The sequence below is a fragment of the Pygocentrus nattereri genome, chromosome 5, assembly GCF_015220715.1.
Source record: "Pygocentrus nattereri isolate fPygNat1 chromosome 5, fPygNat1.pri, whole genome shotgun sequence".
NCBI classification, from domain to species: Eukaryota; Metazoa; Chordata; class Actinopteri; order Characiformes; family Serrasalmidae; genus Pygocentrus; species Pygocentrus nattereri.
This window is the reverse complement of record NC_051215.1, coordinates 38,264,927-38,289,825: the sequence shown is the minus strand read 5'-3', so window position 1 is coordinate 38,289,825 and position 24,899 is coordinate 38,264,927. Positions and strand designations below refer to the sequence as shown.

General features: G+C 40.7%; 1 protein-coding gene across 1 annotated transcript in view; it reads left to right on the top strand.

The window, feature by feature from the left end:
• spock2 (SPARC (osteonectin), cwcv and kazal like domains proteoglycan 2) overlaps positions 1 to 24,899 on the top strand; it is a 45,009-nt gene that overhangs the window by 8,289 nt on the left and 11,821 nt on the right. The window contains exons 2-4 of the mRNA XM_017723505.2: positions 15,605 to 15,613; positions 15,939 to 15,984; positions 20,263 to 20,377. Coding sequence (XP_017578994.2) covers positions 15,605 to 15,613; positions 15,939 to 15,984; positions 20,263 to 20,377 — 170 coding nt within the window. The remainder of the gene's footprint in view (positions 1 to 15,604; positions 15,614 to 15,938; positions 15,985 to 20,262; positions 20,378 to 24,899) is intronic.

Below are 24,899 nucleotides of genomic sequence, written 5' to 3'. Positions count from 1 at the left end.
TTTAGACACCGTTTAACATGTCCTCCAGGCTTGTGATTGAGTGGGTGGCCTGGTGGGGCCTAGGGCCTCTCACTTGGAAGCCAGGGTCTCTCAGATTTCTGACTGATCAAAAGAAAAAAAATTGTCTGATGCTAATAACAATGTCCTTAATAATAAATGTCCATAATACAGGGTGAGTACTGTGCTAAGTTCATCTGCCATTATTTCCACCATGAACAAATAAAGTGACAACCAAAGCTCTCCTTTGATAATCACCAGATTTTGGAGGTTGCTATTGCTATGGCTGCATGCCACCATCAGTTGTTTAGTTCTGAAATGAGGTGTGGGACAACACTTTTGTTTTTTTAACACCAACATATAACAGCATTAAATTATTCCTCTGTTTCTGCAGATTATGGAAACTTAGCTAAACAGTGCTCATTCAAGTCTACTTACCAAATTATGGCAAGCTACGTAAGCAGTACTTAGCTTGTAGTACTTAGCAGTACCATGGCAAATAAAGCAAAGACAAATACTGTGGAAAAACAACAAGAAACCAAATAGCAGTATTCAACTGTTCACCCCAGACATCTTGGCGTACTGATGTAAATGGGAGACCTGTGGTTTTCATTAATTAGCCTTTACCCACTGTGGTGTGCTGTCAGCTGTAGCACAAATGCAAGATAAGCAATTGTGTGTAGTGTTTAATACATGTATTTTTTCTTTGGTCATGGTAGCTACAATGAAGTAGTTGCTGGTTGTTATCCTTACTATAGTGATGTGTGACTGGTCACCTCAACCTGTAACCAGCAGCCCCCCCAACCCTCCTCACCAAACAACTCAACATGGCTTGAGGCGTGTACGTAATCACTGAGGCTTACAGTTTGAAATAAACTAGTGCTAAACTAGTAATTATAACACAACAAACATACATTATCTTGGCTGATGGAATGTATTTGGGTTAAGGACAATTTTCATTTTTGTCGAGGTGAAGCACAATGATATATATGGCAGCTAATGAAGTCAAGTTTGAGGATGGTGGGGGCCGAAGGGGCTTTGCAGAAGCTCATCTTGGCTACACACCAAAACCATAGGTGGGCTTTAATTGAGTTGAGAACAACTAGTCTTTCATCATGCTGCTACTGGGGTTCGTGCCCTTTCCTGCTGAATTGGATGTTTTATCTGGAAAGTGCAGGTGCAGAGTGTGGCAGTCTTGGGCTAATTTGGAGTCTCCAGTCCAGGCTTAGACCTGCCCCAGCTCTTACATGTCCCCAAGCAGGCCTTTTCATCCCATTTACAAGGCTCCTAACATCATTACTCCTCTGACTGAACTATGCCCACTATTCAACATTTCCATCTTTCCACTAGCCTTTGGGGTGGCTCAGCACACTCTAAAGAACAAGATAACAACTGAAATAAGACAGTACACTGACTTTTTTGTGGAAAGTGTCCATTTAGCTGTCTGTGCTGCCTCGTTTCATAAGTCAGAGGACTTAATCTCTTAATTTTGATGCACCTGTTGATGGATTAAGATTCCCATTCTTCACTACTATAACTGTATAATTTGCATTGTATTCAATGTTACTGAAAAACAAGCCTTATCACATGGACATACCAAGGAGCTTAAAGGGTTCATTTTTCACAAACAAGATGTACCTGATATTATGAATGCATCTTTAAAAGCAGTAATGACTTCTCAGGTTAAATGTCACAGAGTTGTTACAAATGCCAAAATAGTGTTGTCTACTTCCAGCCGTAATGAGCCAGGGTGTACCGGGATCAGGTCCAATGAGCTCAATAAAGGTGGAAAGTTGACATGACCTGTCAAAGCTGTCAAGCTCTGCTCCATAGCAGTCAAGTCCCTCACTTTTCTTCACTGCTTTGGGGGAGAATGCATTATTGACTGCTTCTGGTGTCAGATTTGCTCATTTTAAGAAATCACTTGGTTTCTCCTGTATTGCTCCCTCTCATTCTCACTTTTAAAGCTGTCATTCAGTCCATTTGGGTTGGAGGGAGTATTATTGTGGCTAAAGAGTCTAGTGTATTGAGGTCTAATGACTAGAAGCGTTTTGCTGGGTCAGAAGGACATTGTTTAGGCTAATTTACCCATGCGACACCTACAGAGCCTGTACTGAATGAATGTGTGCAAAATAAGATTGTAAGGACTGGAATAAGGATAGTATTGCTTATAGTAAATCAGTAGATGTTTAGGGATTATTTATTTTAATAAATGTTATTTATTTATTACAGCATATATGTAACATGCTATTTGTCATACTACTTTAACATATGGTGTTAGTTTGAGGGAAGAGGGAGTGTGATTAAGGGAGAGAAACAACACTGAGGTCACTGAGGGCAGGAGTTCCAGGTGGCCTGTGTTTGGAGCTAGAAGGCCAGAACCCCACCCTACACCCTCCCAGCCCTTTTTAGGTAACAGGATTGATTGATAGAGTTCCCAGGATGATATGAAAAAACTTCACCATGGAAAACAGAAGATAGAAATTAGGGGTTGTAGAGCATTAGATTAAAAAGAGGAGGTATGTCAGGCATGGTCCTCTATATGGAATAACTTGTTATTCAATAACTCCTTTAGGTTTAGGATAACAGTGTTGCCATTTCAACAATCTCCAAGAGAGTTGATTAAACCTAGAATAATACCAAATACGGTTATACTTAAGTAATTTCCAGCATTGCGTAAGGATCACATAAAGTAACCGCCATTTACTGAATGAATGGCAGTAACTAGATTATACTTTGAAGTAAAGCAAAGACCCTCTAAGGCACGTGTCAGGCTGCAGTCCTTGCAGGCCAAAACATTGTACACTTCAGCACACAGCCTCATTACAAACACCTGATTGAGCTCATCATCTATTTAGCAAGGTCTTCATGAACTGAATTTAGAGCAGTAAATAAGTGTAATCACTAATCTCCACAGCACCAGTTTGACATGCCTACTCTAAGGTATAATCAGTCCCTATGAACAGTGCTAGCATGAGGTCTTGCAATTTTCTGAATACTGATTACTTTTACTATTACTTTGTGATTTATAGCTTCCTGTCTCTCCTGTACTGACCCTATCTCGCTCCTAGTGTGGTAGAAATATGCACCTTGTAAGCCTTCACCATATGCTGTGTTAATTATTGTCATGAAAGTGGTCTCTGTGTTTTAATATTGCCAAACACTCTAATAAAAAACACAGACATTTCCATGAACATCTCAGTGCATGTCTGTGGACACATACTATCTGACTGACAAGGCCCCCCCCCCCCCCCCCCCCCCAAACACACAGTAGGAAGCCTACTGTAAGGCATTCGTGAGCCTCAAACTAATTTTTAAATAAGAGCTCAAGCTGTCTGAAAGCCTCTTAATGCTCTCGTGCATCACTGTGCATGATGAGGATGAGCTATGTTTCACATCTCATGTAGAATCTAAAAGCTGAACACACTGCCTACAACACAGAGCACCAGTCTTCCTCCCACAGTTATGTGTTTCCCTCATAGACAATATTCAATGACAAGCAACTGCAGGGCATTCTCTCTGAGATATTCGTTGTATTCTCTGTACAGCCTTTGAGCTTCTTCAGCTGATCTCTTTGTCTGGGTCAGAAATCTGCCTCTGAGGGGCTGCCTGCTTCTCTCTCCTCTTGGCTCTGAAAACCTCTCCAGAATGGCAGGCCTTCAAGCTTCCTCCTGCACATGAAGGAAGGCTGGAGGGCTGCGAATCAGCCGAGTGGGCTGTTAGCGGTGCTTTTGATGTGCAGTGCTGCTGCTAATCTGAAAAGCCTAGTCAAAAAAGGGCCTCATGCATAAATCAAGTAGGAGGCTTATGCTTGCCTTTCCGCTCCAGCCGTGCTATGACAGTGAAAACATACTTGGGAGTGTTCTGAAGCCTTTATTCCTCTGCTTTTTGCAGTACATGACTGATTTGATTCCCAGTCGAAAGAAGCAGCTGAATGTGAACACGTGTGTTTTGCAAGCTGCGAGGAGCCCAGATGCTTGTCAGTGTCCCTGTGGTATGATCCTTTTGCGTGGGATGCCACACTATTGTGAAGCCTTCACCACATGGATGCGCCTGACTTTGATCAATTATAGAGGGCAACTTTACTGCAGGCCTCCTACATGTAATCATTATAAGCATGTAAAGCTTGTCAAAGAGACTCTCTTGTGTTTGAGTAAATGGGGCTGAAAGGTTGCAGTTAGTGAAAAGGAGAGAGTGGTTTGAATTGTCAAGAATCATTTAGGGTTGCTATATAACATGAAGTGAGCTGAAAGAAGCCACAGTAGGTGGGGGGGGGGGGCAGGCTGTACGTGATATTATTCATTACATATGGGACAGAGAGACATAAAGCAAAGAACGTGTTCACTGTTGTCTTCCCAGTATGTACTGAAGTGTCCTTCTAGTTTACTCTGACAGGCCAGGCACTTTGGAGAGTAGTGTAACTGACTTTGCAGTGGTTTAGTAGAATGAATAACTGTTTTCTGACAGGAGATGCTCAATATAATTTTTTTAATCATTATTGAGCTGCCAGGTAGAAGGAGAAGAGGTAGACCTCAGAGAATGTTTATGGAGGTAGTGAAAATGGACATGGAGATGGTTGGTGTAAAAGTAGAGGAGGCAGTGGAGATGGAGGCAGATGATCCGATGTGGCGACCCCTAAAGGGAGCAGCCGAAAGAAGAAGAAGAATTGAGGTTTTAGCTTTCTATTTACTGATATTGTGGAATGCTGTAATATGCAAATAATTCTAGCCATTCACACTTTTTTACACTTTCTTTTCTGCTGTCAGCATCCTGACTAATCACAATTCAAGATTATCACTTTTAATTTTTTTACACTATCACGATGGCTGCCCATTTACATTATGTGAACATTTCTTGAGAGTCAACCAATAAATATGGTGCAGTTACTTAGAATTAGTCTCATTACATCAGCTTAGCGTATCCATCCATCCATCCATCATCTTCCGCTTCTCCGGGGTTCGGGTCGCGGGGGCAGCATCCTGAGCAATGAGGCCCAGACCTCCCTTTCCCCAGCCACTTCCACTAGCTCCCTGGGAGGGATTCCGAGGCGCTCCCAGGCCAGCTGGGCGATATAGTCACGCCAGAGTGTCCTGGGTCTTCCCCGGGGTCTCCTCCCCTGTGGACTTGCCTGTGACACCTCCCAAGGGAGGCGTCCAGGAGGCATCCTAACCAGATGCCCGAACCACCTCAACTGGCTCCTCTCGACGTGGAGAAGCAGCGGCTCTACTTTGAGTCCCTCCTGGATGACCGAACTCCTCACCCTATCTCTAAGGGAGAGTCCAGCCACCCTGCGTAGGAAACTCATTTCGGCCGCTTTTATTCGCGATCTCGTTCTTTCGATCATTGCCCAAAGCTCATGACCATAGGTGAGGGTGGGAACGTAGATCGACCAGTAAATCGAGAGCCTTGCCTTATGGCTCAGCTCTTTCTTTACCACAACAGACCGGTAAAGAGCCCGCATCACTGCTGACCCAGCACCAATCCGCCTGTCAATCTCCCGCTCCCTTGTACCATCACTCGTGAACAAGACCCCGAGATACTTAAACTCCTCCACTTGAGGCAAGAGCTCATTCCCGACCCAGAGAGGGCTCTCCACCCTTTCCCGCGTGAGAACCATGGCCTCGGATTTGGAGGTACTGATCCTCATCCCGGCCGCTTCACACTTGGCTGCAAACCGATCCAGTGAAAGCTGAAGTTCACGGCCTGATGTCCCCAATAGGACCACATCATCTGCAAACAGCAGCGATGTGACCCTGAGGTCACCAAACCAGACACCCTCCATCCCCTGACTGTGCCTAGAAATTCTATCCATAAAAATTATGAATAGAATCGGTGACAAAGGGCAGCCCTGACGGAGTCCAACTCTCACTGGGAACAAGTCTGACTTACTGCCGGCCATGCGAACCAAACTCCTGCTTTGTTTGTACAGGGCCTGAATGGCTCGTAGCAAAGAGCCATGTACCCCGTACTCCCGAAGCACCTCCCACAGAATACCCCGGGGAACACAGTCGAATGCCTTCTCCAAATCCACAAAGCACATGTGGACTGGTTGGGCAAACTCCCATGAATCCTCCAGAATCCTGGAGAGGGTAAAGTGTTGATCCAGTGTTCCACGACCAGGGCGGAACCCGCACTGCTCCTCCTGAATCTGAGGTTCGACTATGAGCCGGACTCTCTTCTCCAGTACCCCTGCATAGACCTTGCCAGGGAGGCTGAGGAGTGTGATTCCCCTATAGTTGGAACACACCCTCCGGTCCCCGTTTTTAAAAAGAGGCACCACCACCCCAGTCTGCCAATCCAGTGGCACCACCCCCGATGTCCACGCAATGTTGAAAAGGCGTGTCAGCCAAGACAGCCCCACAACATCCAGAGCCTTGAGGAACTCGGGACGGATCTCATCCACCCCTGGAGCCCAGCCGCCAAGGAGCTTTTTAACTACCTTAGCGCCTTCGGCCTCAGTAATGGACAAGCCTATTCCCGTGTCCCCAGACTCTGCCTCCTCACTGGAGAACGTGTTGGTGGGATTGAGAAGGTCCTCAAAGTATTCCTTCCACCGCCCAATGACGTCTTCAGTCGAAGTCAGCAGCACACCATCTCCACTATATACAGTGCTAGTGGCACACTGCTTTCCCCTTCTGAGTCGCCTGACGGTTTGCCAGAATCTTTTCGGAGCCAACTTAAAGTCACTTTCCAAGGCCTCACCGAACTCTTCCCACACCCGGGTTTTTGCCTTGGCAACGACTGAAGCCGCAGATCGCTTGGCCTGTCGATACCTGCCAGCTGCCTCTGGTGTCCTACAGGCCAACCATGTCCGGTAGGACTCCTTCTTCAGCTTGACGGCATCTCTCACCTGGGTTGTCCACCACCAGGTTCGAGGATTACCGCCCCGACAGGCACCAACCACCTTGCGACCACAGCTACAGTCAGCCGCTTCAGCAATGGAGGAGCGGAACATGGCCAATTCTGAGTCAATGTCCCCCACCTCCCCCGATATCTGGTCAAAATTCTGACAGAGGTGTGAGTTGAAGATCAATCTGACAGGTTCTTCTGCCAGACGTTCCCAGCAAACCCTCACTATACGTTTGGGTTTGCCTGGTCTGACCGTCATCTTCCCCCACCACCTGATCCAACTCACCACCAGGTGGTGATCAGTTGACAGCTCAGCTCCTCTCTTTACCCGAGTGTCCAGTACACATGGCCGCAAGTCCGCTGACACGACTACAAAGTCAATCATTGAACTGCGGCCTAGGGTGTCCTGGTGCCATGTGCACTTATGGACATCCTTGTGTTCAAACATGGTGTTTGTTATGGACAAACTGTGGTTTGCACAGAAGTCCAAAAACTGAACACCACTCGGGTTCAGATCAGAGAGGCCATTCCTCCCAATCACACCACTCCAGGTCTTACTGTCGTTGCCCACGTGAGCATTGAAGTCCCCCAGTAGGACAATCAAGTCTCCAGGAGGAGCACTTTCAAGCACCCCTCCCAAGGACTCTATGAAGGCTGGGTATTCTGAACTGCTGTTCGGTGCATAAGCACAGACAACAGTCAGGACCCGTTCCCCAACCCGAAGGCGTAGGGAGGCTACCCTCTCGTCCACCGGGGAAAACCCCAACATACAGGCGCCGAGTCGAGGGGCTATGAGAAAGCCCACACCTGCCCGCCGCCTCTCACCAACTCCAGAAAAAAAAAAGTCCAGCCCCTCTCAAGGAGATTGGACCCAGAGCCCAAGCTGTGTGTTGAGGTGAGCCCTACTAGATCTAGCCGGTATCTCTCAACCTTGCGCACCAACTCAGGCTCCTTCCCCGCCAGTGAGGTAACGTTCCAAGTTCCAAAAGCCAGTTTCAGCAACCGAGGATCAGAACGCCAAGGCCCACGCCTTCGGACACTGCCCGATCCACAATGCACCACACCCCTACTACTGCCCCTCCCATCGGTGGTGGGTCGATGGGAGGGGGGACTCATGTAGCTCCTTCGGGCTGGGCCCGGCCGGGCACCATGAGTGAATGCCCGGCCACCAGACGCTCGCTGGCGAGCCCCTCCCCCAGGCCTGGCTCCAGGGTGGGGCCCCGGTAACCCTGATCCGGGCAGGGTACACAAGTCCTTCCTTTTTGGTTTCATAGGGGTGATTGTGGATCACACTTTGTCTGGCCTGTCACCTAGGACCAGTTTGCCATGGGAGTCTCTACCAGGAGCTTTTGCATTCAAGCACACAAACCTCTCCACCACGATAAGGTGGTGATCCATGGAGAGCTTAGCGTAGAAGTTACAAATATTTTTATTCTCCTGTAAACTTAACATTTTGAAGATGTGACATTTTGCTACCATAGTGGTCAAATGTAAATAAGTTTGGTGAAAATAATGCAGTGCAATATTTACTCTGTAACATTATTGATTCACTGTTGCCTTTTTTATATTGCAAGATTACAAGCACTGCCGTCTGAATTAGAGCTGGATATTGAAATTTAAAACCTTTACGGTATAGACCAGTATCAAATTTCCATATCTGAGTAGTCAAGCTTGGCATGTGTGAGCCAGTAAACATGCTTGTTCCAAAATCTGAACTGCTGATAGGCTGTCTAAAATAGGTTCTTTAAAACAGCAGTAAATAATATTTTTGTTAAAACTGAAAGAAGTAGCATTACTCAGTGTGGAGAATCAATTAAAATCATTTAAAATTCAGAGGTACTGGGACACATTTGGTGTTTTTCGGACCACATCATACATCTTTACTTATTAACATCACACACACAGGCTCAAAAAGAAGGTCCTGCTCAATGTTTAGGTCTCAAATGCAAAGTCAACATTATACAAATGAAGTTCACATCCTCGGAAGACAGGTCCGTCGCTAGGTTTTGACTGAGTTCTCTTTGAGTATTCTTTCAACACACTTGCAAAAGTCTGAAGCACAACCAATGATTTAAAATGTTCTTCTGCATGTTCCGTGCAATGACATATTTCTGCCATAGAGGTTCTCTAAATTCCTAAATCCTACAAAGAGTTGTTTTAAAAAATAAAATAGTTGCTGCAGTATATAAACACTGCTAGTTTCATACTGTACCATTCATTCCTCAGTCCAAGCAGTCTGTATGTAAACTAGAAAAAACAGTCTGTTTTGAATGATTTGTTTCTGTGAAGTCACAAAATCAACACATTTACATACATCCATTGAGCACTTTATTAGGAACACTGTACTTATACTGTGTAGGGCCTCTCTTTACTCTCACATCAGCCTCAATTCTTTGTGGCATGGATTCCACAAGATGTTGGAAACATTCCCTTAAGATTCCAGTCCATGTTGACATGATTGCATCATGCAACGCCAGGTGTACTTTCATACTGCACATCTCTTGTTCTACCACATTCCAAAGATGTTCTATTGGATTCAGGTCCTGTGACTAAAAAGGCCACTGAAGAACACTGCCTCTTTGTCACAGAATGTTTCCTCAAGGGATGTTTTTTTTAATTGCATCATTCTGAGTGAACTCTAGAGACTGTTGCATGTGAAAATGTCAGGAGATCAGCAGTTGCAGAAATACTCAAACCAGCCCATCTGGCACCAACGATCATGTCAGAGTCAGTGAAGTCACAATTTTCCCTCTCTCTGATGGTTGATGTGAAATGAACCTGAAGCTACTGGCCTGTATCCACATGATTTAATGCCCTGCTCTGCTGCTACATTATTAAATTGATAGATAATTGCATGAATGACTAGGTGTATAGGTGTTCCTAGTAAAGTGCTTGGTGAATGTTTTCAGCCAACAGCAACTTACAGCCTGGCACATTCACACATTACATTAGGAACATTTAAGCACTGACAATATTTTGAATGAGGCACAATGCAGCAATTTTCCCCCATACTTGTTCACAAGGCACACCAACAAAAACAGCCTGTTTAATCCTAAGGGATGAAGAGAGCTTAGAAAATAGTCATGTAAAGATGAGTTATGACTGTTTCTGGTACAAATGTTAGAGGTGGACCTCAGGCTAAGAAATAAAATACAAGAAACAATGTAGGATAGTGGCCCTTAAAGCATGTTTTAACATCTGCGCTTCTAGATTACTCTGCATTCCATTGTGATCAGTAAAAATACCCTCTTCCGGCACCTTACACTAATTTCTGGTTGAAACCACACCCACTTTTAGTTTGTATTTAAAACACACACATCTTCTAGGTCACTTCTCTTTCTGGGTTGCGGGAGCCTATCCCAGCTGTCACCCAGCAGGATACACCTTGGACAGGTCACCAGTCCAACATACACATTTACTCACACCTAGGGGAAATTTAGCATGTCCAACTGACCTGATTGCATGGTTTTGCAATCAGGCAGACATGGGGAGAACGTGCAAACATGGTCGCCCAGCTGGGGAATCGAACCCAGGCCGTGTCACCGGTGTAATTAAAACAAAGGCATTGAAAAGTGTCGTTCAAGTGCTGAAATGAAAATATTGAAAACATTATGATGTTTCTAAAATGTAAAGACTGAAAGAATGTGTTATCCTGCTCACCTTCATGCTGAGCTAGCTGTCAATGCTGTGTATGCACACAGCCATGTGCATGGACTCTACTCAACAAATCCAAATGACAGGCTTACATCACCCATGCATGGCTCTAAAGCACAGTTCAATTTGTGGAGTGCATGTCTGACATGCTTAGTTTCATTATGGTGATTTAAGGGATTAACAGACTGTGAACCAGCATTCTCATGCACAGGAGGAAGTGATGTGTTGTGAATGATGAGACAGGGTCCTGTGAGTAACACTGGCAAACTTTATTCATCGAGCTCTGTTGAATGTCTGACAGATCTAATAGCACATGGTTCTCAAATCTCAGGCAAAATAAGTGTTGTGCAGTGTGTTTATCTGACCACATGGATATATAAACCCCGTTTCCAGAAAAGTTGGTATATTGTGTAAAATGCACTATAAACAAGAATCTGTGATTTTACTTTTAATTAATTAAAATTACTTTTAATGTTTTGGCTGACAAACTTAATTGTATCTTATAAATATAAACAAATTTTGAATTTGATGCCTGCAAAACACTTTAAAAATGTGGGACAGGGCAAAATAAGAGTAAATTATTTATAGAATTACACCATTTTGAAAAATTCCACAATAAGCAGGTTAATTGTTAACAGGTGCATGTATCATAATTGGGCATAAAAGAAGCATCCACCAAAGGCTCAGTCTTTGGAAGCAAAGATCAGTTATGGCTTACCACTGTATGCCAAACTTGATGAGAGAATTGTCAGTTATAAAAAGAACATTTCTCAATACAAAATTGCAAAGAATTAAATCAACTAATATTTTGAAGATTCAGGGAATCCAGAGAAATCTCAGTTCATAGAGAGCCAGGACTGATACGACTGTTGAATGGCATGATCTTTAGACAGCAAAGCATGAGAAACTGTCAAACTGCTGTGTTCAATATAGCAACATGGGCTTGAGAATATTTAGAAAACCATTGTCACGTAACACAGTCTGCCTCTGCATTAAGAAATGCAACTTGAAACTCTATTATGCAAGAAGAGAGCCATACATCAATTCTATGAATAAGCACCACCACTTTCTCTGGGTGAAAGCTCATTTCAGATGGTCCAAAAGACAGTGGAATTGTGTGCTGTGGTCAGATGAGGCCACGTTTCAGCTTGTTCTCTGTTCTCTGTGCTAAAGATGAAAAGGACCATCCAGACTTTTATCAGCAAAAGGTGTGAAATCTGTCATGGAATGGGGTGCATCAGTGCCCACAGCATGAGAATATGTTTGAAAGTATCATTGACACAGTAACGTATATTGGGATTTTATAGAAACATATGCTGTCAACAATATGGCAATTTTTTCCTAGGAAGGACATGGTTATTTCAGCAAGACATCATGAAGAGGAGAATCAGCCAATGACGACCACGGACTGTTGAGCAGAGGTCTTCTTTCAAGCAAGAATGGACAAAAGTTCCACTTGCAAATGATTAAAAAGTGTAATTCAAAGAAACTGTGTTATAACACAGTGGTTAACATGCCTCTGTCTCAAAAATTTTTAGTGTGTTGCAGGGATCAAATTCTAAATTCATCTGCATTTACAAAATATAATTAAATTGGTCACTGAAAGCATCTTTTTTATATGTATGTCAGTTAAGTAAAGGTTCAAGAGAACTGACAAGCTTCTCATGAAGTATGGCACAAAGTGATGAGCCATGACCCATGTTTGCTTGCAAAGACTGAGCTTTTTTTGAATATTCCTTTTATATCCAGTCATGATACCCTGTCTTGTTACAAACCTGCTCATTGTGGAATGTTTCAAAACAGTATATCTTTAATGTACTTTTCACTGTTTTCACAATTTACCCCCATTTCTTTGCCCCACTTATTTGTTTAAATATATGAAATACAGAGAAGTTGATCAGCCAAAACGTTAAAAGTCATTATATACTTTTGTCAGTTAAATGTGTATAACAATGCTTAATTTTAATCTGTATGTCAATACAAAACTCTTAAAATGTTAAATAAATCAAATAAGCAACAAAAAAAATTGAGCACTGCCTTATTCAATATGTTCTGGAGCAAAGATTAACAGTGAGACTTAACATTCATCACACTGTGTTTAAAACAAATACAAAATGGGTCACACCACTGATTGTTGCTAGGAGCTAGACATGTGGTCAATGATTCAGTACACTGCAATATTAAACCTGTGCAGGAATGATATCAAGGACACTTTGAAATACTGTTACTGCATTTTTGTAGACCATATTGCAGTTTCATCAGATATTTTTAGAGACACAGAACACCTCTGCTTTTGCAAACTCCTACTGCACTCACACTCTCTGATAATGTGATATAGTTCCTCCCCTGACTGGAGCTTGTAAACAATCAAAAAACAGCCATGGCACAGTTAAAGGAAAGAGCAGAATGAGAAGTTCTCCCTCAAAAAAGTGAAAACTTATGTCCCACAGATCATGGAGAAGGACAAACTGTTCATTGTCATGAATATTTGTATGTTTGCAATCGCAAACCTTTGTATAAACAGAAAGGCACAAAAGCATACAAGTTAAACGAGCAGTTTGGGAGGCTGCTAATGAGTTTCACTGACAACTGGAAAACACGAAGTAATAAAATTACCTTAATGGCTGTTACCAGCTTTGTTTGTCCAAAGTCTATGTGTAGACGAACAGATGTTAGCTTTAATGCAACATACAATGGAAAATCTTATATTCCCTGTAGCAGAAATTGGCATCATCGTCACAGTTGTTCTTTGATAAACAGAGTCCTATTATGTAAAGGTTTCCATATTAAACACTGTTATATGGCTGGAGCAGCATGTACATGATGATGATACAGCACAGTATATGCCATTTTTTGGTGGTACAGTACAGGCACTAGTAATAGGTTTCATATTTTATTTGATGTTGTAGGTGAAGGTCTCAGTGTGTATGGTAGGGTTCTCTATTTAAAGAATATATGACATTAAAACATTTTAAATATATATTTTTATTTATCTTTTTAAATGTGTGACAGTATGATTTTATTGTATGGGCACATGCCTGCTAGGTAAGAAGTTTTGTTCCAACAGTGACGATTTTTAAATAAAGACACTTTCAATACTTTCAGTACCTGAGAGCATTGAATTTTTACCATGCTGTAGTGTTGAAACAGGACGTTGTGTTGTGAGTGGTACATCATGCATTAAATTTCACCATTCTAGGAGGGTTTCATTTTTTTAGCTGTTATCGAGTTAACATGAAAGATGCCACAGACATCTTAACTGAGTGAAAGAGTCTCTTCATGCTATCTAAAATATCACACTGTCAAGCCTGTGAGCTGATCTTGTCTGTGACTTCAAGCTGAGCCTGTCTGTGGCTCTCTGAGCTCTACTGAGGTCCGCTGCTAATCTGTCTAAGAAGGCTGTGCAGAGTGTATGGGCTGTGAATAGCAAAACTACATTAGACACACACACTTCACTCTACACATTGCATTACAGAGGCTTGTGTGATGCAAGACATGCTAAATATAGGGGCTCCTCTGTCAGTTAACATAATGGGCAGGTGATGTGCTTTAAAGTGTTCTTAGGAGAGTCATAAAATCATATAGTATCATGACAGCTTTGCAAAATGTGATGAGATGAAAGAATTCCAGTCTGGATTCTAACATTTAAACCTTACTTAATCCCAATGATAATGTTAATGTGCCTGAGGTCTGTATGAGAAGGTACATTGGTAATATGCAGTGTACATCAATGTGTAATGATAGCTTTCATTTGCCCATATTCTGCACATAAGCAGGTGAACGTTGGTATGCAAAACCGATGATATTGTGGCAATATTTCTGTGTGGTATGGCAATGTTTCAGTGCTCTGACTCATGCTTGCGTTTGCTTATCATTGCAGGGATGGGGAACACATTGGCAGAACATTTTCCACTCACTTTGTGCTGTCTGAGTGTAAAACCGTCATACGGTCAGCAGGAGTGCATGTCAAAAGCCCTCTGATGATTGTGTTTGGCTGGAGATATGTCCAATTTGCATGCATTAAAAAAGAAACCTTGAAATAGCTTCATCAGTGCGACAGTGTGAAAGCATTTATTTCATCAGCATGCCATATCGAGGCACTAAAAAGCATTTAAGCAATGAACACATCAGAATACCAAGAACAGGACTGCTATAAATTTTCAAAGGTTTGAGATGCTAGCCTGACAGAGAATGACTTCATTCATGAGTTCATTATACTAAGGAATTCAACGTGCTTTTCCTTTTGACTGACCAAAAAGCCTTTAATTGGCTGAGGAGTTTGATTAAAGTTGCGCAAATGGGTGAGTTGACTTTGTGCCAATCATAGAGTAATTTATTTCCATGAAACAGGCCTCTAAATGAAATGCCAGAGTACTGTTCTCCTTTATGAGGAATGCTTATTCCCAATGTCACTCTCTACGGCATGAAGGGGTTTCTGGCAACCATTTCATGTACTGTAAATTTTTACGACAGCGTATCTCTCGAAAGTCTACAGCTCTAGCAGAAGGCACATAAATTCACAGAATGGCTTATATTTATCGTTGGAGTAGGACAAGTAAACTATATATCTGTACTGGACACTGTTTAATATCTTCACACATGCAGATGATGCTAACATAAACCTTGCTCTTACTCAGGGAGACACTTCTTTGCACTATTTTATGTTTGAATATTTCTTGTAATACAGTTTGACCTAAACTGCATTGACCACAGAAGCTGTAGTCATTCATAGTCATTATACATTTATGAGGTTGACTAAGAGCCAGTTTAATCAGCCTGCATTTACACTACTTATTTACATTCAGAACAGCCAGCAAAACATTGCAAGGTGAATAATTAGCGATAATGCTTTCATGTGCATGACTCTGACGACTCTGATGAATAGCAAGTGCATGACAAACAGTGTTGGCCTATTCTTAGTGCGTACATAAGGGAATATGCAGATGAAATATCAAAAGTTCTGCCTGGGGGCCTAAGAGATATTTTAAGCGGTTGTACGTTATCTTCTTTTTTTCTTTTATAATATCTCCTAAGAGACTCATTGTTCTCCTCTAACTGCGTCCTTTTCTTTTCTCTTTGATTCATCTGCCTCACGTTTCACCAGGAAGTGGAGGTCAGTAATGCTGTCTAAATCTGTCTCATGCCCTTGCCTTTCTTTGATGTCTCTTTTAAGACGAGGAATTCAAAGCTCTCTAACTCTCTTACCATCTCTTTAACTCCTAGAATTTCCAATGAATAGCCATCTTTCAACCCATTCCTTTTGTTCCCTGCTTTTTAAGTTTTTGCAGTCTGCTTGTTTTCCTGTCTGTCATTTTCTGCCTTGCAAACCCATGACAATTTAATTATTTGCAACCCAGATCACAATATAAGCTCAGTTCATCAGTCTCCAAAGTTACTGTCTTCAGTATATTTAACAAAAACCTCTCTCTGTTCTTCAGGATGATTACATCAGATCATGGGATGAAAGTCAAGGCTCGAATGAAAGTAAGTCGCCCATACGTTCATAATAACCACTAATCATTGAACTGTGTTCACTCCCAGGCACTTCTAAACTGAATGTGGTATAATAACAGCATTATTTGGAAAGAGCAGCTCCGAAAACAGTAACAATCAGTCCTCAGCTAGAGAATTGTCTTATGCTTTCTGCCTACAGGATACTGAATGGTGTCCCATGCTGCTTTAAAAAGGAACAGTTACACAGTAGGCTGAATGGCTAGAGTCTGATGATAAGCACTTATGATGGCTTATGTCCTTCCACTCAAAGTGGTCTGTGCTTAGCTGCCCTTATCACTGTGCACAACCTTTTTTCTCAAAGCAGCTGCCAGGCAAGATGTAAGATGTTACTAAATCTAATTGCTTATAGCTAAGATGAGGTCATCTCCTCTGTGTTCTGGAACAGAGCGATGGCCAGGCACATTTGAACACAGTGTCTTGATTTGCAGTTCAAATGAAGTCCACAGAATAGAGGAGTCCATTAGCAAATATCTCTGAATGTAATTAATGGGTAATTGCCAGTTCCACTGAAGGCCCAATAAGAGCCCTGGGGGCTTGATTTAGTACTGAGTGACATTGGCTTTGTTCCCACAAAGCATGAATCCACTTAAGCCACAGACATTGGAGTGCAGAGGTCTATGAATTTGATGATTCATTTTTAAGTTGAACACTCAAAGTATCCTGAAGAATCAACCCTCTTACTACTAGCTGTTTGACAGGAATTAATTATAAGTGCTTTTATTGCCTATGACGGCATTTGTGAATTATTGTCTGTAGTGTTTGAATCAAAAGAGTCCAGACAGCCACATATATATTAACCATTTATGACTGCATGAGAATGAAATGATGGATTTTCTCAGTATTTTGTATTCTTTCTGGAGTTTTGCTTAACATGCCATAAGAAATCCTTGTATTTATAAAATGGTAACTTTATAAGAGGAGAAAAAATTCTGTCCTTAATTAACATGACTCTAAAGATTTTTGTTCCTGTATTTGTAATGAAGTTCTTTTTACGTTGTACATAAGGGCAGATGAAGTTTTTAAATGCTGTGGAAAAATAAAAATGAAATGGGGTTAGCAGGTTTTTAAATGACTGACCCAATAAACAGAGGTACCATATAAGTTAAAGCAAGAAAAAAGAAGTTTAACCCCTTAAAATCACAGGTTTATTATGTATGAAGGCTTATAATTCTGGAACTACAAGGATTTTAATGCAAACTGGCTGAGCTATTCTTGGGTTATAGAACTGTGTAATAAACTTAGGGCCTGCCAGCAAGCCTGGGCTATTCAAGGGGCTAAAGATCTTTATCACTCCATTAGGTAGCTAAGAGTTATTTAAAAAAGAAATACAAAGATATTAAAACACAAAACTATTTTCTGAAAGTAAAAGTTATATTAATTATACGTGTTAAGCAGAGAGCAATTTCTGAAACTTTCTCTTTTTCTTTATTTGCCCTCTGACCTCAATTAATGGTATCTGTACAGATGACCTCTTTCTTTCTGAGTTTAATAAGGCTGGAGAAGAAAGAATACCTGAAAGAATTTTCCCAGCCTCACCTTACTGAAACAGTGTGATGTCTGCTTAAAAGTCAAACATCTGTAGAGTGCCCTCCAGGGCTTTTTATTCCAGGCTTAAAGGGACAAATAAAAAGCTGTTCACTGATCTTAGAGGGAGCGGTGACTCCTTTTATTCAGAATGTGCAGTGAAGAAAACGTACCTGAGAAGAATGCATACTTTATCCCACATTAAGTGAAATAAAACCATCATACCAAACTGTTACAGGTGTGTAGAACCACCAATGTAACACCACAAAAGTACAGCATAATTAGATTGAAATGATCATCTTAGATCAGAAGACATAACATAAAGGGCTTGTAACACTGCCTATAAGCAGATCATAATCTGTGTCCAGCATTATGTTCTGTCACATTGTTCAAGCAGTAGCACTGTGGATAATTAATGTGTCTGAAAATGGCTGAAGGCCTAATTTAAAACAGTGTCTCCCTAGGAGATCAACTGATCAATGTCCTTCATAATGAAGAAACGTTCATGTGCAGTTCACTTTCATCTTTTTGAATGTCTTCATCAAGGCTTTCAGTAAGGGCATGCAAATATATCAGTTTGGGCTGTTCTCTGTAACAGTTAACATACTGTGGTAACAGCTTCCAATGATAATAATAACTTGTTTACTACCAGTCTATAAAAAGAACTTGCTCATTTATTGATTTTATTTTATGCAAACCATAGGAAAATGCTAGTATTCCCACATATTAACATAACTTTTAAATACATTTGTATGGGATGACCTACATTAATACCATTTTTATTGCACTTAACATATATTGATGAGAGATTGTTGCAGAAATGCAACTGTTGAGCTTCTCTGGTTAAACACACTCTGTGCTGGAGGAAGCCACCTGGTACAGTGTACATCCTTAAGGCACAGCATCAGAAGATTCAAACATCAGACAAAACAGCCTCGAGTCTTGGAAAAAAACATAACTCAGCTCTCGAACATCTAACGGCCTCAGGTGAAATCACTTTAGAGAAGAAGGTATTAGGCTAAGCTAAGAGGCTACAATGACTCAGCCGATAACTTAAACGTAACTTATATACTTCCATTCTTTCTTACTACATTAATTTCAATTTTGTTTCCAAATTAAAGAAGATAGTATAATACTGCCACAACTTATTGAATTATGTTCTTTGTTACATATTGTTACATTCTTTTATTTGACAAAGGTTAATCTTGAACACGTGCATTATCACTGAGTTGGCTCATAAATCCATTTCAGCATTAGGAAAAAATTGACTCAAAATGTTGCTATCAATATTGCTATTAATATTAATGCTGTAGTTATGTTTATTAATATTCCTGTGATAAAATAAAAACATACATAAAAGAGACAGCAAAGAGAAAAAAATACCCCCACTCACCTAACACGATTTAATCATTTACTGTGATAATTTTTCATGTGATTAACCAAATAATAGAGCTCTGTAACAATGCCCACATTGACACATCAGTCTGAAGGTAGAGATTTAAATGGATTAGATTAAAATTAAGATTAGATTAAGTGACCGTTATAAGTCAAACAACAGAGAAATTTCACCTCCGCGTATAACCCATATACGAAACAAATCAGAGAAACAAATCAGATTTTTGAGGTCAGAGGCTTTTAGTCTTTGCAGATATAGCCTTTCATACTCTGTTCCGAGTTACTCTGGCATGTGAGTGCTAAAGCCACTTTGCGTCAGCCTGTCTGCCCCGCTTACTGGTCGCATTAGCTCAGGGTTAGGGCTCCTTACTTGCAGCATGAGACGCTGATGATCATATTAAATGCTGCTGCATGTGTAAACAAAGGATGAGTTGCGATGATGAGGCCACGAAGTGGAGGCAGTGTTGATGCTAAAGTTGCTGGGATTTTCTCCTTCTCCCTAAGCTGGATTTGGCTCCACTTGGATATGGAAAGTCTAATTACATGTTTTATAAGGTTAAGCTCTTTGGTAACAGTTTATAAGAGATATTTAGAGAGTGAGAATGGGCAGGCGTACGTGTGTGGAGGGGTAGTGAAATTTGTGGTGCTTATCAGAGTCCAGTCGTACAGTGCTCTGTAGTGGGCCTGTTGCTATAGCAACATCATCATTCTTGTGTTTTCTTTAATCTGGCGACACCATAGTGATAAAGTAAGGCTTATAGATTCACTCAGTGCCATTGTATTATGAACACCATAATACATGCAGAATAGTCTGAAGGAAAATGCAAATGTTCCTCATTCAGGGAAGATTATTATGTTTGCTGATGCCAGTGTAGCCCCAAGTACTGAGCAAATTACATGACAAGCATGTGTCTTAAGCACAGGTTTAATTAGCGCTGAAAGAGGGAGCATACTAATGCTGGGCTATGACATCTCAGTAAAGTAATTACTGTCTCCATTTTGCTTACTTGTCATTAACAATTAGCGGAATCACAACATCCAGCTATTATGAGTAGCGGCACTTTCTTCAATTTTGAAACATTTAAAAATAATTTACTTGTGAATCTTTGTTTAGAGGTGATAGATAGTAACTGTGACTGCATTTGCATTTGATCTGTAGATTTGAACTATGCTAAGAAAGGACAGCCTGGTGTGTTGGTGAGGAATTAAGAAAATCTCAGCTTTTTAGTAGACATTCAACGTCCAGCAGATTGGGTTTATCACTGTTGTTCATGCTGAGAGGTGACAGGATGTTATACAGCATGCTGATGGCCCTCTGTCTCTCTACAGATGTGGACACCACTAAGGACCCCTGTCAGAAGGTGAAGTGCAGCCGGCACAAGACGTGTGTTGCCCAGGGCTACCAGCGTGCTGTGTGTGTCAACCGCAAGAAGCTGGAATACAGGTGAGCAGAACCCAGAAGGAAATAACTCCCTCTGTTCCTTCTTGCTCTTTCTGCCTTTTTATCTGTCCTTTCCCTTTGTCTTCTTCCTCCTTCTTGCTTTTTCTCTTTTCTCTAGTAGGCTTTCCATTTAGACCTTTTATAAATTTTAAGTAAATTTCCAAACAGTTGGTATAAGAAAAATAGCAAAATACTCAGTGATTCCATCATGTGCTTTTTTGCACAAGTTCCAGAAAATTATGTAACTCGCTTGTGCTGTATGGTACGAGACAAGAGTCTTGCTCACAGTGCGTGGCATATATGGCTTGGGAATGTGATATTATGAAATAGTGTCTTGTGGGTGATCTGCCATTGTGGCGGGATTAGTTAATCTAGGTTGGTTCTAAATACTTCAACAAGTCTTAATTTCCTACCCGCTTTCCATGATTTTGCCTAATCTGTAGTCCATGGCAGACTAAATATGTCAGGAGAACTCATCTATATGGCTACTGGGTTGGACAAAATCACAGAAAGCTGATAAGGAGTTTAATTTAACTATGCAGAAGCAGCTCTAGTCAAATAATATAGGAGGGCTGAATCCCATTTCTTATTATTACCCTTAACCCTTATTTTTGAGGGTCACCTTGCCTCTTGGAACTACAATGAGTAGTGGTTAAAATCATCCCCTATGAAATGGAACAACCCTCAAATAAAAGGGAACATTACTTCATTAACAGGCTACTTGCAGTGCTCTGTAGGTGACCCTGTGAGTCTCTGTGACAGCAGATGAGGAGAAGTTCAGCAACCTCACTGCAGGTCTTTAGTCAAATTTAGGGCATCATATGTCTTCAAAGAGGGAGGATACGACAATTATTAGAGTGCTTGAAAAAGCGCTCTATTGTTATCTCTCATACTTCTTCTTATTCTTCTTCCACACTTTTCTGCGATTAATACAGCCTGAACCGCTTAATGTACAGAGCTGCATTTCGAAGGTCTCGGTGCTGTGACTTGTGCTATGTATTTAGAGTTGATCGGATTGGTAGTTATATTAATAAAATTAAGTTTAAAAATTAAAAAAAACCTCCCATAAGAATGAATGGCGGAATGTTCTAGAACTTCAAATTCTAACTGACATTGATGATGTCACAGCAGGCCACTCAGTCTCACAGACACAGCTGATCATGCAGCGAATCTGCTATAAAATCTTTCACCTAGAAACTCCATTTCAGTTTTAAATGGTAGAGAAAGTTGTCCTTTCTCAAAATATCTCATCATTTTATCTATTAGCTTTAGAGTTATGAGCATTTGTTTGGCACTAGGCACAGAAAACTGCCCCATTCACGCCCATGTAAATTTCTCAAAATCAGAATCTGCTTATTTCAAGACTTTCTCTGTGTTTAACCTGTCATAACTCAGGCATTTTCTTCTCAATACACACAACATTACACCAAGATAATCCTCAAGGGGTCTTATCTCACACCATCTATCCGGTTAAGCGATAGAGTAAACATCCCCCCTGCCAAACACATACATCTCTCCCTCTCACACACACCAGACAGACACATACACGCACAAACAGACACATACCTAAGAAGGTGTTGTTCACCTACACAGAAACACACACACTTGCAGCTTTTTTCAAGCACTCTTGCAGTTCCTTCAGGAAATTGTATTTGTTATGAAGAAAAGGACTGTAATACATTGAAAAGACATTAAACTGAGATGATACAATGGTTATCGTACTTTTTATCAGAGAAAACACTAACATTTGAGGGTTTCTTTGGTGATCAAGACGTTTTTTTCTCATAACACTATTTGAAGTGAGCCTCTGAAAAACCTTAGTTTGGAGGGCCTAACACTTCGCCCTACCCTTCTGTCTCAACAAAAATAGGGGCACCCTACCCCCAAGCATTAATGAACAAAACAGAGGGGTAAGGGCTGAGTGGTAGGGGCAAGGAGTGTGAGAGAAAATATGCTCAACAGGTGTTATTTTCTCTTTTGTTTTTGTTTTTTTTAAGGTCTAAACCACGTTCATTAGAGCTCATATAGAGTTTAAGCAAATGGCAGAAAGGTGAATCTGGTCACACTCTCACCTTGCCCCCTCACTTCTTTGTTTGATTTGAAATGACCTTAAGATGATAACAGTCACCCTCCCCTTATCTCTACCCCCTATGTATATAAGGCCCTTCCAAAGTATTCTTGTCAGACTGGTGACCAGATTGGACTGGAGACTGGACTGGTGACCAGACTAGACTGCTGACACACTGATGTCCAAGCTGTGTGTGAGCTGTGATTGCCTGCATGTACATGAATAAGACTAGACTCCTGATACTTGACTGTTGATCAACAATGCTGTACTCATACAGTATGTGGACATAAACTCCAGTCAAGGTGAAAGCTCCAGTCTCCTGACTCGTCCTGACGAATTTCTAACAGGTAAAATGGAATTGGGCCAGAGAAATGAGAGTGCTCACATCAAGGTCAAGCTAATTTTAGACTCTAATCATATAGATTTAATAGAATAAAACTTTCAACATAATTTAAAATTAATCATGATTTGAATCGATAAGTAACTCTTCATAGACTCACTTGGTTTCTTGTCTAAAACACTTGTCTCTTGGAATATTTAGTATTTTTATATTTAATAATTTAATATTTTTGAATTTCTGGCATTTCCATTGAGGCTCTTTTGTGAACATTTACAGAAAGGTGGTGGATAGAAAACCCTTTATAGAGCTCGTGCTTCTCTGTCTCTCTTTTGCTATCTTTTTCTCTCTCTCTTCCTGTTCACCTCAGAGAGCATGCATAAAAAAAAGATCTTGTTCTGTCTTAAGGGATCAAGCACAGATTTGTCATATATATATATATATATATATATATATATATATATATATATATAGAGAGAGAGAAAGAGAGAGAGAGAGAGATCATTCTTTAAAATGTCAAAAAACAGTTACTAATTTAAGGAGGATAAATCCCAGCACCAGTCATTTCCATAAACATAACATTCAAAGAAAATCGCTGAGTTGAGCGCTGTTATTATCTACAAAATGATCCTGTTTTATGCAAGTGGAATATTCTATTGTAAACACATTTACTCCTTGAGTCTTCTCTCTGCTTTAGAAGTTGCATTTTTAGCTCCCTCAGGCATGGTTACACATTGTTAGGCAATTCATTACAGAACATATACAACAACACCCATTGCAATTAGCCATTATCTGTATGGTGCCCTGATCGCTCATGCACATCAAAAATGTCTTCTATATTTAATGTGTGCACACACATTTTGCAAAATGAAACCCTGGCTTTACTAGCTATGTCCACGCTTCTCAAAGTTAACTACTCACATTGAAATGTCAAGTATATTCAACATCCAAATTGTTCCAGCAGTCATGATTCTTACACTACACTGATGCTTCAGTGCAATAATATAAAGGGCGGCTGGCCAGCTACTTTGATTCCCTTTTGGATGCCAGGGATGCTGGCCCTGTACTGAAGGGCTCTAGGCTTATATATCTTTCCTATGATGACTATGGTGTCCTTGAGCACAGCACGTATCCTCAAGGCATGTTGCTCCCAACCCCCCCACCCCTACCCTCCCCACCCCTAAGCACCACGCATATTGTATAAATAAACATTAAAGTAAACCCTGATGTGTGAACTGAAACTCCAGTGTGGACAAAAGACATTGTGTTCAAAAACATGCTTACATGATATATTGCAAAGATGTTCAAAATCTACTGCAGTGCAACTAAAACAAAAAAATAGAATTGCACTGAATTTTCAGTCAACAATACCATCTTTTTTTCAATTAACTTTCAAATTCAAATTCATAAGTTTACATTGCAACAGAGATTATGTGAATGGGGAGTTCATAGTGTGAATGAGTTTGGTTGAGGCAAGTTTGTGTAAGTAAAAGAGAGCAGAAAATGCATTTGTTGAGACACGTCAGATACACAAAAACAACAGTAGTTCTAACTTCTGGCTGGTTCTATCACACACTTATTTTACAGCGCCATTTGAAACAAAGCAGCATCAAAGAAACTGGAGTCCAAGCCCCAAGTGAGCAAGCCAAAGGCAATAGTGGCCAGGAAAAATGCCCTAAGAACAAAAAAAAGAAACCTTGGGAGGAACTAAGACTGGAAACCCATCCTCCTCTCAACATTGGATAGTAAAACAATAACGCAACCAGGCAATATGAAATAAATAAGAATTGACTAATATGAAATAAATAAGAATTGAATATATAGTGAGGATGAAAGCTAAGTCCATGAAATCAATGACTACTGTTAGACCACATGTTAATATGAATATAGCTGAAATGAAGACACTTTAGGCTTGTATTTTAACAGTTGCATACAATGAACAAAAAAGACAAATAAATTGTTAATAACAATGAATTAATTATATATGCAATGATTAAATATCAGCTAAAATCTTATTATTGTTACAGGCTTATTTACACATTTTGCAATGTTTTGCAATTTCTTGACATAAAAGTGAATGGACAGAAGAGCAGAGCTGAACCTGTGATATAGAATGTAAA